The sequence below is a fragment of the Lampris incognitus genome, chromosome 8, assembly GCF_029633865.1.
Source record: "Lampris incognitus isolate fLamInc1 chromosome 8, fLamInc1.hap2, whole genome shotgun sequence".
Taxonomy (NCBI): Eukaryota; Metazoa; Chordata; class Actinopteri; order Lampriformes; family Lampridae; genus Lampris; species Lampris incognitus.
Window position 1 is genome coordinate 56,721,218 of NC_079218.1, and position 18,218 is coordinate 56,739,435.

An 18,218-nucleotide genomic window follows, 5' to 3' on the forward strand; every position below is an offset into this window, starting at 1 on the left:
GAGCAGTGCTGAGGGTATGTGGACTTGAGAGAGCAGTGCTGAGGTATGTGGACTTGAGAGAGCAGTGCTGAGGTATGTGGACTTGAGAGAGCAGTGCTGAGGGTATGTGGACTTGAGAGAGCAGTGCTGAGGTATGTGGACTTGAGAGAGCAGTGCTGAGGGTATGTGGACTTGAGAGAGCAGTGCTGAGGGTATGTGGACTTGACAGAGCAGTGCTGAGGGTATGTGGACTTGAGAGAGCAGTGCTGAGGGTATGTGGACTTGAGAGAGCAGTGTCAGTAGGCTGCTACTAGTGTCTGCAACGTGTTGACAGGCTTATTCAGTTAGGTTTCCTGTCTCTCTCTGAGAAGTGTGTTAACCGTTTGGAGAAGTGTGTTAAAACTCCAAGAAAGTTGTGTGAAAGCGGTGAGAAATAGTTGAGCCTTTCGCCAGAGAAGACTCTCGCTGTGCCAAGAAGGTGTGAGCGTTAGACCGAGTTGACCCACGATTCGCTAAATGTGTGTACGCGATCAAGGAAAACTGTAATGTCAGATGTTAAAGGTCGGGTCACACACACTTATCTCTCTCTCTCTCTCTCTCTCTCTCTCTCTCTCTCTCTCTCTCTCTCTCTCTCTCTCTCTCTCTCTCTCTCTCTCTCTCTCTCTCTCTCTCTCTCTCTCCCCCAGGGTTCATCAACGTCCACCTGAAGAGGAAGTTCGTCTCCAAACTGTTGACCAACCTGCTGCTCAACGGTGTCCAGCCGCCTCCGCTGGCCACCAAGAAGAGGGTGCGTCCACCATTTTGAATAGATAGACTTCATATGTGTATGTATTCCGCAGTCCGGGGGAAACAGTCGTAGAATAGCGTTAACACAGGATGTTCAGCCTCGCCGCCGTCACTTCTACAGTCAGACCGGATTATAATTCGCTGTTTTTTTTACTCGTCAGGCTGGTCCTTCAGTTTATATTCCAAAGTGATTTATACAGTCTTATGCTGTCGCATCTATACGCGCAGCACGGTGGCACAGTGGTTAGCGTGCTCACCTCACAGCAAGAAGGTCCTGGGTTCGAGCCCCGGGGGAGTCCAACCTTGGGGGTCGTCCCGGGTCGTCCTCTGTGTGGAGTTTTCATGTTCTCCCCGTGTCTGAGTGGGTTTCCTCCGGGGGCTCCGGTTTCCTCCCACGGTCCCAACACATGTAGTCAGGTGACTCAAAGACATGTAGGTCAGGTGAATTGGCCGTACTACATTTCCCTAGGTGTGAATGTGTGTGTGTGTGTGTGTGTGTGTGTGTGTGTGTGTGTGTGTGTGTGTGTGTGTGTGTGTGTGTGTGTGTGTGTGTGTGTGTGTGTGTGTGTGTATGTGTGTGTGTGTGTGTGCCGGCCCTGTGGTGGCCTGTCCAGGGTGTCTCTCCGCCTGCCGCCCAATGACTGCTGGGATAGGCTCCAGCATCCCTGAGAGCAGGATAAACTGTTCAGATAATGGCTTGATGGATGTTGTCGGATGAATACGCTGCATTTCAACTAAGGCCACTAGATGGCACTGTTTAATCTTGTGGCTCATTTGAAAATACTGTACTAGAGGACTGCATTGGGATTGGCGTCCCCCGAGACCCTACGCAAATCTTGTGGAACCGGTGGTTTTGACTTTGGTGTGGGCCGGAGCAGGCGGTCAAACAAAAAACTGCAGGGGCGTCCTGGGTGGCGTGGCGGTCTATTCTGTTGCCTACCAATACGGGAATCACCGGTTCGAATCCCCGTGTTACCTCCGGCTTGGTTGGGCGTCCCTGCAGACACAATTGGCTGTGTCTGCAGGTGGGAAGCTGCACAAGCGCCTCTGGTGCCTGTTTGGGGGGGAGGGGGAACTGGGGGGAATAACGTGATCCTCCCACGTGCTACGTCCCCCTGGTGAAACTCCTCACTGTCAGGTGAAAAGTGGCGGCTGGTGACTCCACATGTATGGAGGAGACATGTGGTAGTCTGCAGCCCTCCCCGGATCAGCAGAGGGGGGTGGAGCAGAGACCGGGACGGCTCGGAAGAGTGGGGTAATTGGCCAAGTACAACTGGGGAGAAAATGGGGGGGGGGGGGGTAGAAAAAAAAGACACAGGGAAACAAAATAAAACAACCTCAGCTAACAACACGTTTTCTAAAATAATAAGTAAAATAAATAAATGCGTACGATGAGATGTTGCCCTAGAGCAGGTGTAAATATTACACTAGAATTAGAGTAGTTATTGCACTGGTATGAGTATAATTATGCACTAGAACATATTTTCGGTATTATTGCCGACAGGTGTGCATCTCTTCATTAGCACTACACAGTAACACAACGCGTCTGCCCTGCGGGACGCCACAAGACAAAGCATCCATGGAGCTGTGTTGTGCGGGCGTGAAGGGTCAGGATGTCTGCAGGACTAAGACAACGGTCCTGTGCAGGGCTGTACTGTACCACCGTCCAAATGGGACTTATACACCCCAATGACTTTTTATTTTACTTTTATTTTGTTTTTTTCCTCGCAACTGCGTTTTTTGCCGAGCGAGATTGATTTTCCGGTGTGACTTGTTGACCAGAAAATACGGTAATTTAATTTAATTTAAGTTAATTGATTTAGTTTATCGTTGATTTTGTTATTTGTATTATACGTATTTACTCTGCTTTCTTCTTTTGTCATTATCTTCATTTTCTCTGTGGACTTGTGTTCAGTGTAAAGGGCTCTGTGTAGATTATAATGTGGAAATAAAGAGGAAGTAGTCCCAGGGGAAGGGTGGAGCAGGGGTGAGGTGGAGCAGTTTGAAACGCTGTATAAATAAAGAGGAAGTATTCCCTGGGGAAGGGTGGAGCAGTTTGAAGCACTGTATAAATAAAGAGGAAGTATTTCCTGGGGAAGGTGGAGCAGGGGTGAGGTGGAGCAGTCTGAAACGCTGTATAAATAAAGAGGAAGTATTCCCTGGGGAAGGGTGGAGCAGTTTGAAGCACTGTTTAAATAAAGAGGAAGTATTTCCTGGGGAAGGTGGAGCAGGTTGAAGTGCTGTATAAATAAAGAGGAAGTATTTCCTGGGGAAGGTGGAGCAGGGGTGAGGTGGAGCAGTTTTAAGTGGATGCCTCCAGATCGAAGTTTTTGTGGAAGCAAATGAAATATTCATGTATTTCTTTACAAAGCAAAGTGTGTGTGTGTGTGTGTGTGTGTGTGTGTGTGTGTTACACAGGTGGTGGTGGACTTCTCTTCTCCCAACATTGCTAAGGAGATGCATGTGGGTCACCTGCGCTCCACCATCATTGGCGACAGCATGTGTCGCCTGTTTGAGTTCCTCGGCTTCGACGTCCTGAGGTCAGCCTGCCGCAGCTTATAACATACACCCACAACATACACACATAACATAGTCACACAACATACACCCCTGCAGCCGCTGTTTAACTCTAGAACGCCTGGGATGTAACTCCTACCTGAAACGACCACGAGCCGTCAAAGTGACTGCCGCGGTTTTGAACGTCTGTATTCTGTCAGGATAAACACCCAGCTGAGATGTTAATCAGGTCAAATCAACATCTCATCATTACGCCTCACAGGTGAGGGACCAGAGACAGTTAATCGATGCCGACACATCTTTCTGGCGAACTCCAGCGTCCTGACTAGGCTGGCTTTTGTGATCTCTGATTGCTTCATCCTAGCGTTATTGGTGCCCACATGAATAACAGTGCTGCTGAAAGTAGTGGTGCTGTGTGCCTGGTTCCCCGACTCTCCCTCCGTGATGCAGCACCCTGAGATTAGCCTCCATGTCGGAGACTCTGGTCCCGGGGAAACAGTGAACCAAGGCTGGCGAAGCTAATCTAACACTGCGGGTAATGGAGTCCCCTATCACTAGCCGCATTACATATGTTAGTATGTCTGTTAGGAAACTAACTGACACCTAAATTAACATGTTAACAACTTTCAATACTATTTTTCAAACAATTTAAAATGGCCGCTGTCCTACCACTACTTTTAGCTGCTCCCGTTAGGGGGCGCCACAGCGGATCATCCGTTTCCATCTCTTCCTGTCCTCTGTATCTTCCTCTGTCACACCAGCCACCTGCATGTCCTCCCTCACCACCTCCATAAACCTCCTCTTTGGTCTTCCTCTTCTCCTCTTCCCTGGCAGCTCCATATTCAGCATCCCTCTCCCAGTATACCCAGCATCTCTCCTCCACACATGTCCAAGCCATCTCCATCTTGTCTCTCTTGCTTTGTCTCCAAACCGTCCAACCTGAGCGGTCCCTCTAATATAATCGTTCCTAATCCTGTCCTTCTTCATCACTCCCAATGAAAATCTTATCATCTTCATCTCTGCCACCTCCAGCTCCACCTCCTGTCTTTTCATCAGTGCCACTGTCTCCAAACCATACAACATAGCTGGTATCACCACCATCTTGTAAACCTTCCCTTTAACTCTTGCTGGTACCCTTCTGTCACACATCACTCCTGACACTCTTCTCCACCCACTCCACCCTGCCTGCACCCTCTTCTTCACCTCTCTTCTGCACTCCCCGTTACTTTGAACTGTTGACCCCAAGTATTTAAACTCATTCACCTTCATCACCTCCACTCCCTGCATCCTCACCATTCCGCTGTCCTCCCTCTCATTCACGCATATGTATTCTGTCTTGCTCCTACTGACTTTCATTCCTCTTCTCTCCAGTGCATACCTCCACCTCTCCAGGCTCTCCTCCACCTGCACCCTACTCTCGCTACAGATCACAGTGTCATTCGTAAACATCATCGCCCACAGAGACTCCTGCCTGATCTCGTCCATCAACCTGTCCATCACCATTGCAAACAAGAAAGGTCTCAGAGCCGATCCTTGATGTAACCCCACCTCCACCTTGACCCCATCTGTCACTCCAACCGCACACCTCACCACTGTCACACTGCCCTCATACGTATCCTGCACCACTCCTACATACTTCTCTGCCACTCCCGACTTCCTCGTACAATACCACACCTCCTCTCTCGGCACCCTGTCGTATGGTTTCTCTAAATCCACAAAGACACAATGTAACTCCTTCTGGCCTCCTCTATACTTCTCCATCAACATTCTCAAAGCAAACATCACATCTGTGGTGCTCCTTCATGGCATGAAACCATACTGCTGCTGCTGATCATCACCTCTCCTCCTCTTAACCTAGCTTCTATTACTCTGGCATTTACAGGCATTGGCCGCTGTCCAACACCTGTCAATACTGCAACACTTCGGTGGTAGTCATGGGGCGTCTGTAACAGCGTCTATAACCGGACATGTTGGAAATCAAAAATCAAGTTTCGACTATTACTCTGCACTGGAGAACGCTAGTGTGTTTCTAGGACAGAGCAATGAACTTAACAAAGGAATTGATGCGACCAACACACGTCATAAATAGTCACATGACACGCACGATCACGCGCATATTACGAGACAGTCATGTTGACCGCTCATGGTCGTTTTAGGTAGATCTTGTCATAACTTGTTTTTGTGTGTGCAATTGACCTAAAACTCATTTTAATGCAAATATATGCAGTTTTAGGAGCACTCGGGGAGCGGCAAGGCCGGTATCTTTTTCCCCCCACGAAGTTATTAAACTTTGAAAATCCAAACCGGTCACATGGCCGTCTTGGTCGTTCTAGTGATAAACATGCTCTGTGTCATCATGACCCACAGCAGTTATAAACCTACCCAGCTGTTCTGTGTGTGAGTTATTTGGATAAGTCCTTCAGAGAACATTTCTGATGTGGTTTTGTTGGGATCATGACAGACCCCTCACTCACCTGTCTACTCCGCAGACAGTATGAGGGAAGTCAGATGTGATCGCAGTGCAGAGAAGTGCAAGATGCGACAGCAGGTGTAAATGCAGAAGTGACTGGACCGCTCATTATTCAGATACAGGTCACATGGTACCACATGATGACACCTGCCGCTGGTCTCCGAACTGCTCCCCACAGCGCTTCACGTCCTTCACACTCCGTCATCTACCAGACACTGTGTCCAAAATGACTCACGAGAGAGTCAGAAAAACACAGATGACGTTTCATGTTATCAGCTGGAATCATAGAGTACTTAATACCATAGTAACATTATGGGAAGTAGTAGTTGTACATTGACTTCATAGGACCCGTATAGTCAGCAGCATGTCATGTGTAGTATGTTCAGTGTAGGTGTGTATAAGATGAATTAGACCGGCGGCCTGTCCAGGGTGTCTCCCCACCTGCTGCCCAATGACTGCTGGGATAGGCTCCAGCATCCCCGCCACCCTGAGAGCAGGAGAAGCAGTTCGGATAATAGATCGATGGAATAAAGAACAAAGTATGTTTACATCGACACAAGGGCAAGTAGAACAGGATTGAAGAGTAGACACTGACAGCAGCGGTGTTAAGTGAATACAGACGAGATGGTAACAGCCGGTATCAAGTCCTATTTACTGCACAGTGCAGCCAGAGACCACTTTAAGAATTACAGTCAGCCAGTGTCAACAGGTTTACAGTGAAAGCTTGTTCCCCTGCCTCTGTTCTGGACTCCAGTGTCGGCCGGTCGACTTGGATATGAAACGGAAATGTCTCGCAGTTGTTTTGACCTTGGCCGTGGCCTTCGGCAGGTTGAACCATGTGGGAGACTGGGGAACTCAGTTCGGGATGCTCATCGCCCACCTGCAGGACAAATTCCCCGATTACCTGACCACCTGTCCACCCATAGAAGACCTGCAGGCCTTTTACAAGGTCAGTGATGCTCCTGCCCATCTGCATCTTCTCCTCTTCTGTCTTGGTATTGTGATGTGTTTTCATTTCATTTAACTGAAGGACTGAATAAATCACCTCGTCTTACCACTAATTAACCACGTTGCATTACTCTGCTCCGAGGTTCTGTTCTGTCTTTATGCTCAATGATCCAGGCAAGAAGATGAAAGAAAGGTTCTATTCTGTCTTTTCAGCTGCCCTGCTCCTCTTCCTCCTCCTCCTCCTCGCCAAATCTCTCGAAACGGTCGAAGAAATGCCTTTCAGAGCACCAGTGTCCACATTCTTCTAAAAACACCCGCCCATGTCAGCCAGTCACGGCTGGGCATTTTTAGAAGAAGGTAGACGTCAATGTGCTGTGGGCTAGTTTCGTTTGGTGGTAGATGATCACTCGTCTTCCCTCAGTCTCACCCCAGTCTCTCCAACTCAGTCATTCAGTCTGACTGTCGTGAATGTCTGGGACAGTTTCATCAGCGCACACCCACAAGTGCACCACATTACTACAAAACCATTGCACTCATCTGGAAGAAAGAAAAACCCCAGTTATTAACACAAAAATAAAACAATTTTGTTTTTGTGGATTTCTGCAACATAGTGTTCACTAGATGTAAATTAAGTCCAGATAAGAGCTTACAAGAAGAAAGGTACACGAGCAGAGGTACCCGGCATCGTCCTGGGAAAATGTTCTCACCAAAACAACCAACACGATCTGATCTTTACGATATAATCGATGATGACAGGTCGCGTTTTTGTTTTGTTTTTGCTTGCTTCTCCAGATGGAAAATGTTTAAAGCCACTTAGGCTGAGTTCAGTCATAATGACATAGTGGTATTTCCATGAGTAATGGGGGAGATGTTTTGTTTGTGGACACTACACTCCATCGCCACTCTGTGGCACTGTGACATGATGGATGGCAGAGAGGGGCTGCTGTAGGGGGACAGAAGAAGAACAATCGGAGCGAGCGAAATAAACTCAATTTCGCAAATAAATCACATTTTTTACTTGGTTTTTTAAATATTTTTCGAACTGTGCAATCCTTGGAAAATGCTGATTCTAAGGATACCTTTCTTTTTGTTCTACAGTGAGTATTTCTGGAGTTTTAAGCGAACATACAAACATACACTCTTGCTTTATATATATATATAAGATATCGTCGGTTCGAATCCCCGTGTTACCTCCGGCTTGGTCGGGCGTCCCTACAGACACAATTGGCCGTGTCTGTGCGTGGGAAGCCAGATGTGGGTATGTGTCCTGGTGGCTGTGCTAGCGCCTCCTCTGGTTGGTCGGGGCGCCTGTTCTGGGGGAGGGGGAACTGGGGGGAATAGCGTGATCCTCCCACCCGCTACGTCCCCCTGGTGAAACTCCTCACTGTCAGGTGAAAAGAAGCGGCTGGTGACTCCACATGTATGGAGGAGTCATGTGGTAGTCTGCAGCCTCCCCCAGATCGGTAGAGGGGGTGGAGCAGCGACCGGGACGGCTCGGAAGAGTGGGGTGATTGGCCAAGTACAAGTGGGGAGAAAAGGGGGGAGAAAAGAAGAAAAATACATTACTCCTGTCATGGCACCTTAAATGAGTCAGTTAGTTTGTCAGTCAGATAACAGCCAGCCAGTGTCCAGTTCCAGTCTACTTCTGCTCAGTAGTGTAGCTTTTTTTTTGGCTGTGTCCAAATACTCTGCTATGTACTACGTACTAGGAGTACTGCATACTGTTTAGTACTTACTATCCATTAAATGATGTTTAGATTGCGTGGTAAATCTGTTATACTAAGTGACAGGAAGTGGATGCGGCTCACACCGCCTACGTGTCCATGACCACGCAGCACACCATGTTCTTCTGCAAACGTGTCCCGTCCATTCATATCCAGGCTTATGGATGAAACTCCTGTCCATCCTGGTGTTTCTAGTAGACTGTGTTTTTCCATACTACAATGACCTTAATGTACACTAAAGAGGAGTAATATGCAGTACATACTGCAGCTATAGTTTGGGTGTTGAGTCACAGCCTCTGTGTGAGAGGTGCATTGTGGGGATTTGGATAAAGTGACACCCAGCTGTGATGCTGTCACTCACTCACGGTGACAGTAATTGACTGTGCACAACACTTTAAAAACGAGTTTTATTGTTGTTGATGCCTCTCTGACTTGAGCCCAGGAGGCAATGAAGATGATGAAGACGGCCATCATGGAATTTTCTCTACTGGAAAATCTGTCATGTGTCCCTCTCTCTCTCTCTCTCTCTCTCTCTCTCTCTCTCTCTCTCTCTCTCTCTCTCTCTCTCTCTCTCTCTCTCTCTCTCTCTCTCTCTCTCTCTCTCTCTCTCTCTCTCTCTCTCTCTCTCTCTCTCTCTCTCTCTCTCTCTCTCTCTCTCTCTCAGGAGTCTAAGAAGCGTTTTGATGAAGAGGAGGAGTTCAAGAAGAGAGCCTACCAGTGTGTGGTCAGACTACAGAGCAAAGAGCCAGCCTTCATCAAAGCCTGGAACCTCATCTGTGACGTCTCCAGGAAAGGTACATCCAACCCTGTGTGTGTGTGTGTGTGTCTGTGTGTGTCTGTGTGTGTGTGTTGTGTGTGTGATGCTGGCAGTGACATTGAAATAAAAGAAAGGAATTGTTCAAACCACAAAGAAAGAGTGAAAGTGAAGTAACGCTGGCCTGTGACATGGAGAGAGAGAGGATGATGAAGACGGAGTCAAAGACAGAATAATGTGGACCGCCCACAGAGTGCCCCGGGGTGAACGGTCGTAAGCTTTCTCCAAGTAAGTCCCGGCAACACGTGTAGGCTGGCTGGTCAAACTGCCATGCCTCCCTCAGCACTTCTGCAAGGGTAAAGAGTTGGTCCATTGGTCCACGGCCAGGATCGAACCCGCATTGTTCCTCCGGGATCCGAGGTTCAACGATCGGGCGGAGCCTCCTTTCCAGCACCCTAGAGCAGACTTTCCCAGAGTTGGTCCATTGGTCCACGGCCAGGACGGAACCCGCGTTGTTCCTCCGGGATCCGAGGTTCAACGATCGGTCGGAGCCTCCTTTCCAGCACCCTAGAGCAGACTTTCCCAGAGTTGGTCCATTGGTCCACGGCCAGGACGGAACCCGCATTGTTCCTCCGGGATCCGAGGTTCAACGATCGGTCGGAGCCTCCTTTCCAGCACCCTAGAGCAGACTTTCCCAGAGTTGGTCCATTGGTCCACGGCCAGGACGGAACCCGCGTTGTTCCTCCGGAATCCGAGGTTCAACGATTGGGCGGAGCCTCCTTTCCAGCACCCTAGAGCAGACTTTCCCAGAGTTGGTCCATTGGTCCACGGCCAGGACGGAACCCGCATTGTTCCTCCGGGATTCGAGGTTCAACGATCGGGCGGAGCCTCCTTTCCAGCACCCTAGAGCAGACTTTCCCAGAGTTGGTCCATTGGTCCACGGCCAGGACGGAACCCGCGTTGTTCCTCCGGGATTCGAGGTTCAACGATTGGGCGGAGCCTCCTTTCCAGCACCCTAGAGCAGACTTTCCCAGAGTTGGTCCATTGGTCCACGGCCAGGACGGAACCCGCATTGTTCCTCCGGGATTCGAGGTTCAACGATCGGGCGGAGCCTCCTTTCCAGCACCCTAGAGCAGACTTTCCCAGGGACGCTGAGCAGTGCGATGCCCTGATAATTGGAGCACACCCTTTGGAATTAGATATCCATCCATCCATCCATTATCCGAACCACTTATCCTGCTCTCAGGGTCGCAGGGATGCTGGAGCCTATCCCAGCACTCATTGGGCAGCAGGCGGGGAGACACCCTGGACAGGCTGCCAGACCATCACACAGGGCCGACACACACACACACACACACACACACACACACACACACACCTAGGGACAGTTTAGTACGGCCGAGTCACCTGACCTACATGTGTTTGGACTGTGGGAGGAAACCGGAGCCCCCGGAGGAAACCCACGCAGACACAGGGAGAACATGGAAACTCCACACAGAGGACGACCCGGGACGACCCCCAAGGTTGGACTCCCCGGGGCTCGAACCCAGAACCTTCTTGCTGTGGGGCGACCGCGCTAACCGCGGCGCCACCGTGCTGCACCACCATGCTGCTGGAATTATATATATATATGTATATATATATATATATCTCACCATATCTGCTTCCATATGTAAAAACACCATGTTTCAGAATCCAGCTGAGGTTCACCACGTGAAACGGTTTGGTAATGTAAAGTATAATATTAAAACAACTCCGGTGTTCAGGTTAAAGGTCATAGATACTCATTATCCTTAATTTAGATAAAATTGTAAATGATGCTGCATAACAAGATCCATATTTCATCCCAATACAACATTGAAAGACGATATAACAGTAATATTGAGTTGTTGCCCGGTCCCACATACAACCCTTCCATCCATGAACTCTCTTCTCTTCCTCCTAAATGTTAACGTGGTCCGAGGATGCAGACCGTCGCCCATCACCTCTGAGATACACACCTAAACTCATGACTGACACTTAAAATTCACCTAGTTCAACTCACCATTCAAACTCACTGTTCCTTCAGAATGTTAATTTTATTCTGTTATTCAGTCTTTGATGTGTTTATTTAAGCCTTGTTGTGAGGAAACTCACATGGAGTGAGCTCTGGAGCATGGAATCAAACAGGCTGAGTTTCATCATCAAAGCCACATGTGATGTCCTGCCCTCTCCCACAAATCTAAATCTCTGGCTTGGAGAGAATCCATCTTGCTCCCTGTGTACAGCCCCAGCAACCCTCAAGCACATCTTGGTTGGCTGCAAGACCAGCCTCACCCAAGGCAGATACACCTGGCGACACAAGCAGGTGCTCGGGTGCTTGGCAGCTGAACTTGAGCGTAAGAGGGTTTCCAACAATACCCAACCCTTCAACAACCAGGAAGTGCCGCGGCGTTTTCCAGCTTTCGTTCGGGAGGGGGATAAACTGAAGGCCAACCCTTCACTTCTCGACTTAGGCTCACGAAACTCAGCCAGGGATTGGGAAATGCGAGCGGACTTAGGCCAGAAGCTCATCTTCCCGACAGAGATCGCAACAACCACCTTGCGACCAGACCTCGTCCTCTGGTCCAATTCTAACCAGCTCGCTTACATCACTGAGCTGACAGTCCCCTGGGAGGACGCAGTCGATGAAGCGTACGAGCGTAAGAAGCCGCGGTACGCCAACCTAGCAGCCGAAGCAGAGGACAGAGGCTGGAAGGTGGAGGTGCGCCCTGTGGAGGTGGGTTGTAGGGGCTTTGTTGCCAGCTCCACAGCAAAACTCCTGAAGGAACTAGGAGTCAGGGGGCAGGCCCACAGGAGAGCGATCAAAGAGCTAGCCAACACTGCTGAGAGGACTAGCCACTGGATCTGGATCAAAAGGAGAGACGCCGTCTGGGCTGCCAGGGTGAACAGCTAACCACAGGACACACACCCAGGACCGATCAACCTGTGGTGGGCCTGCCTCAGCGGAGGGTGTCTTGTGATAAAAGGCCGAAACACCCTGTGATGCTGAGGTACACAACTGACGATGTGTCCTGGTGGTGGCAATGTCACCTTGGCAGACACCTCCAGTTTATTTCCCACCGAAACTGTTGCAGTGCAAACACTATGGACTTTAACAACCAGTCCTTTTTCCTTTTTTGAATCTGTTATTCAGTCTTTGATTTGTTTATTTAAGCCTTGTTGTGCACTTTTCTCCTATGGCTTTCTGCCGCTGGGTGAAGTCGGTTTCATCTTGGTTAGAAATGTGCCAGATGAAGTAAGTTGACTGGTGGTTAATTGACTGAATAATCATCATGCAGATTTTCTCATGCAGGAAGACGTTATGGATGCATTGGTCGTCTCCATGTCTGAGCAGAACACCATGAGCGATAGATACTGGTGTTTATGTGCGGCCTGTTTAATTTAATGCAAATTAGGTTGACGCCCTTCACTGTGTCCGGCAGAAAATGACTCCTGTGTTGGTTTGTTTCTGTGCTGCAGAGTTCCAGAAGGTCTACAACTGCTTGGACATCAAAATCATTGAGCGAGGAGAGTCCTTCTACCAGGACATGATGACCGCCGTGGTGAAGGAGCTGGAGGACAAAGGTCAGTCGGGCCACAAGCCAGAGGTCAAAGAGAACTGCTGCCATTTTGAACTTTGACACTCTGGAAGGTGTGTTGAGGCGCACAGCAGCAGCCAACACACAGCCACAGTGGCTGCCGGTCATGACAGTAGTGCTAATATTGTTACTATAACGACGGTAATATTAAACATGGTCAAAATTATAACATCGACGACAACAACCCACTACACCGACACTCTTATTCACTTTAACACTTTCTCAGTGTGTTGTCTCCGAGGACGAGTGAAGTGAAGGATTAGAGGAGTCAGAGTGACTTACCTGAATTCAGCCCAGCAATAATAATAATAATAATAGTTAGACAGGGACAGACAGACCTGTCTGTTTGTCCCTAACTAGCACAAACGTTGGCTAAAGGTCTTCAGTAAATAAAGTAATAAATAAATAGGAGTCGGTGTGTCACCCCAAATTTCATCACCTTCGTTTCTATTTAGTAAAAGAAATTATTTGGATTCCGACTCATAAAACCGTTTTTCACAGTTACATCATGTTACCAGCAGGGGGCAATGCTGTTCTACCAAACTTCATTCTCAGCCCAAGTTATTTCAAGATCGTTTTTTTTTTCTGTCATGGTTTGCCTTGCCATCCCCCTGTCCCTTTATCACCCCTCTTTTATTCTCCCTCTTCTCTGTTCATGTCTCTGTACCACTGCAGTCTGCCCTTCCTCTGTCGTACCTTCGCCTCCTCTTCCTCCTCTGTCCATCTCTTCCATCAACCTACCTTTTTCCATCTCTAACAGCTCTCTGTTCCCTCCGTCTCTCTCTCCACCTCCCACCCCCCTCCCTCAACAAATTATAAAAAAAAATCTAAATGTTTATTTTTAAGCACCAATTAAAGTCTCTGGACGCATTTGGAGGTGCCATGTGACATCTCATCAACAGCAGCTTACATCGTTCCCGCGGTAACGAGGTGATGTCCAACACAGTGGACATTTCATCATTCCTAATTGGCTACCAGGTGTCCAGCACATTGTTTTGGAGATGTTCCACGTTTTTCTCCTCCTCGCTGTGTTTGCAGCCTGATAAATGTGCACTGTGTGGACACATCTGAGACTCAGTCCAGAGTCCTGCAGATATACCCAGCCCAACACTGAGACTCAGTCCAGAGTCCTGCAAATATACCCAGCCCAACACTGAGACTCAGTCCAGAGTCCTGCAAATATACCCAGCCCAACGCTGAGACTCAGTCCAGAGTCCTGCAAATATACCCAGCTCAACGCTGAGACTCAGTCCAGAGTCCTGCAGATATACCCAGCCCAACACTGAGACTCAGTCCAGAGTCCTGCAAATATACCCAGCTCAACGCTGAGACTCAGTCCAGAGTCCTGCAAATATACCCAGCTCAATGCTGAGACTCAGTCCAGAGTCCTGCAACTATACCCAGCCCAAGGCTGAGACTCAGTCCAGAGTCCTGTAAATATACCCAGCCCAACACTGAGACTCAGTCCAGAGTCCTGCAAATATACCCAGCCCAACACTGAGACTCAGTCCAGAGTCCTGCAAATATACCCAGCCCAACGCTGAGACTCAGTCCAGAGTCCTGCAAATATACCCAGCTCAATGCTGAGACTCAGTCCAGAGTCCTGCAAATATACCCAGCCCAACGCCGAGACTCAGTCCAGAGTCCTTCAAATATACCCAGCCCAACGCTGAGACTCAGTCCAGAGTCCTGCAAATATACCCAGCCCAACGCTGAGACTCAGTCCAGAGTCCTGCAAATATACCCAGCCCAACGCCGAGACTCAGTCCAGAGTCCTGCAAATATACCCAGCCCAACGCTGAGACTCGGTCCAGAGTCCTGCAAATATACCCAGCCCAACGCTGAGACTCAGTCCAGAGTCCTGCAAATATACCCAGCCCAACGCTGAGACTCAGTCCAGTGTCCTGCAGATATACCCAGCCCAACGCCGTGACTCAGTCCAGTGTCCTGCAGATATACCCTGCCCAACGCTGAGACTCAGTCCAGAGTCCGGCCGAGACTCAGTCCAGAGTCCTGCAAATATACCCAGCCCAACGCTGAGACTCAGTCCAAAGTCCTGCAAATATACCCAGCCCAACGCTGAGACTCAGGCCAGAGTCCTGCAAATATACCCAGCCCAACGCTGAGACTCAGTCCAGAGTCCTGCAAATATACCCAGCCCAACACTGAGACTCACTCCAGAGTCCTGCAACTATACCCAGCCCAACGCTGAGACTCAGTCCAGAGTCCTGCAAATATACCCAGCCCAACACTGAGACTCAGTCCAGTGTCCTGCAGATATACCCAGACCAACGCTGAGACTCAGCCCAGAGTCCTGCAAATATACCCAGCCCAACGCTGAGACTCAGTCCAGAGTCCTGCAACTATACCCAGCCCAACGCTGAGACTCAGGCCAGAGTCCTGCAAATATACCCAGCCCAACGCTGAGACTCAGTCCAGAGTCCTGCAAATATAACCAGCCCACCGCTGAGACTCAGTCCAGAGTCCTGCAACTATAGCCAGCCCAACGCTGAGACTCTGTCCAGAGTCCTGCAAATATACCCAGCCCAACGCTGAGACTCAGTCCAGAGTCCTGCAACTATACCCAGCCCAACGCTGAGACTCAGTCCAGAGTCCTGCAAATATACCCAGCCCAACGCTTAGACTCAGTCCAGAGTCCTGCAGATATACCCAGCCCAACACTGAGACTCAGTCCAGTGTCCTGCAGATATACCCAGCCCAACGCTGAGACTCAGCCCAGAGTCCTGCAAATATACCCAGCCCAACGCTGAGACTCAGTCCAGAGTCCTGCAAATATACCCAGCCAAACGCTGAGATTCAGGCCAGAGTCCTGCAAATATACCCAGCCCAACGCTGAGACTCAGGCCAGAGTCCTGCAAATATACCCAGCCCAACGCTGAGACTCAGTCCAGAGTCCTGCAAATATAACCAGCCCAACGCTGAGACTCGGTCCAGAGTCCTGCAAATATACCCAGCCCAACGCTGAGACTCAGTCCAGAGTCCTGCAGATATACCCAGCCCAATGCTGAGACTCAGTCCAGAGTCCTGCAAATATACCCAGCCCAATGCTGAGACTCAGTCCAGAGTCCTGCAAATATACCCAGCCCAACGTTGAGACTCAGTCCAGAGTCCTGCAAATATACCCAGCCCAACGTTGAGACTCAGTCCAGAGTCCTGCAAATATACCCAGCCCAACGTTGAGACTCAGTCCAGAATCCTGCAAATATACCCAGCCCACCGCTGAGACTCAGTCCAGAGTCCTGCAAATATACCCAGCCCAACGCTGAGACTCAGTCCAGAGTCCTGCAGATATACCCAGCCCAACGCTGAGACTCAGTCCAGAGTCCTGCAAATATACCCAGCCCAACGTTGAGACTCAGTCCAGAGTCCTGCAAATATACCCAGCCCAACGTTGAGACTCAGTCCAGAGTCCTGCAAATATACCCAGCCCAACGCTGAGACTCAGTCCAGAGTCCTGCAGATATACCCAGCCCAACGCTGAGACTCAGTCCAGAGTCCTGCAAATATACCCAGCCCACCGCTGAGACTCAGTCCAGAGTCCTGCAAATATACCCAGCCCAACGCTGAGACTCAGTCCAGAGTCCTGCAGATATACCCAGCCCAACACTGAGACTCAGTCCAGAGTCCTGCAAATATACCCAGCCCAACGCTGAGACTCAGTCCAGAGTCCTGCAAATATACCCAGCCCAACACTGAGACTCAGTCCAGAGTCCTGTAAATATACCCAGCCCAACGCTGAGACTCAGTCCAGAGTCCTGCAAATATACCTAGCCCAATGCTGAGACTCAGTCCAGAGTCCTGCAACTATACCCAGCCCAACACTGAGACGCAGTCCAGAGTCCTGCAACTATAGCCAGCCCAACGCTGAGACTCAGTCCAGAGTCCTGCAACTATACCCAGCCCAACGCTGAGACTCAGTCCAGAGTCCTGTAAATATACCCAGCCCAACGCTGAGACTCAGTCCAGAGTCCTGCAAATATACCCAGCCCAACGCTGAGACTCAGTCCAGAGTCCTGTAAATATACCCAGCCCAACGTTGAGACTCAGTCCAGAGTCCTGCAAATATACCCAGTCCAACGCTGAGACTCAGTCCAGTTTCCTGCAACTATACCCAGCTCAACGTTGAGACTCAGTCCAGAGTCCTGCAAATATACCCAGTCCAACGCTGAGACTCAGTCCAGAGTCCTGCAACTATACCCAGCCCAACGCTGAGACTCAGTCCAGAGTCCTGCAAATATACCCAGCCCAACGCTGAGACTCAGTCCAGAGTCCTGTAAATATACCCAGCCCAACGTTGAGACTCAGTCCAGAGTCCTGCAAATATACCCAGTCCAATGCTGAGACTCAGTCCAGTTTCCTGCAACTATACCCAGCTCAACGTTGAGACTCAGTCCAGAGTCCTGCAAATATACCCAGTCCAACGCTGAGACTCAGTCCAGAGTCCTGCAACTATACCCAGCCCAACGCTGAGACTCAGTCCAGAGTCCTGCAATTATACCCAGCCCACCGCTGAGACTCAGTCCAGAGTCCTGTAAATATACCCAGCCCACCGCTGAGACTCAGTCCAGAGTCCTGTTTGGGCCCTGTGATGGCCTGGTGGCCTGCCCAGGGTGTCTCCCTGCCTGCCGCCCAATGACTGCTGGGATAGGCTCCAGCATCCCCGCGACCCTGAGAGCAGGATAAGCGGTTCAGATAGTGGATGGATGGATGTATATATATATATATGTGTGTGTGTGTGTGTGTGTGTGTGTGTGCGCGCGCGCAGTTGTCTCGCAAGTACATGTTATCTTGTGTTAACTATAATGCTCAATCTCTTTAGGAGTGTAGTTATTTGTGTAATACGTTACACACGTCCATACCGACCTGGTCTGGACTGAAACACTTCAGAAACAGATCAGTACCTCAGCAAAGTGCAGCTAGTGTTCTCACCAGCTTGTCCTTCCATCTTCTGTCCGTCTTCTGTCCATCCTCTGTCTGTCTTCTGTCCGTCCTCTGTCTGTCTTCTGCCCATCTTCTGTCTGTCTTCTGTCCATCCTCTGTCTGTGTTCTGCCCATCCTCTGTCTGTCTTCTGTCCATCCTCTGTCTGTCTTCTGCCCATCTTCTGTCCATCCTGTCCATCTTCTGTCCATCCTGTTCATCCTCTGTCTGTCTTCTGTCCATCCTCTGTCCATCCTGTCCGTCCTCTGTCTGTCTTCTGTCCATCCTCTGTCCATCTGCTGTCCTTCCTCTGTCTGTCTTCTGTCCATCCTCTGTCCATCCTGTCCATCTTCTGTCCGTCTTCTGTCCATCCTGTCCATCTTCTGTCCATCCTGTCCATCTTCTGTCCGTCTTCTGTCCATCCTCTGTCCATCCTCTGTCCATCTGCTGTCCTTCCTCTGTCTGTCTTCTGTCCATCCTC

At 49.7% G+C, this 18,218-nt stretch overlaps 1 protein-coding gene across 1 annotated transcript in view; it reads left to right on the top strand.

Annotated features, from left to right (window-relative positions):
• rars1 (arginyl-tRNA synthetase 1) overlaps positions 1–18,218 on the top strand; it is a 59,596-nt gene that overhangs the window by 16,925 nt on the left and 24,453 nt on the right. Inside the window, exons 5-9 of the mRNA XM_056284392.1 lie at positions 666–766; positions 3,184–3,305; positions 6,581–6,701; positions 9,089–9,218; positions 12,680–12,784. Coding sequence (XP_056140367.1) covers positions 666–766; positions 3,184–3,305; positions 6,581–6,701; positions 9,089–9,218; positions 12,680–12,784 — 579 coding nt within the window. The remainder of the gene's footprint in view (positions 1–665; positions 767–3,183; positions 3,306–6,580; positions 6,702–9,088; positions 9,219–12,679; positions 12,785–18,218) is intronic.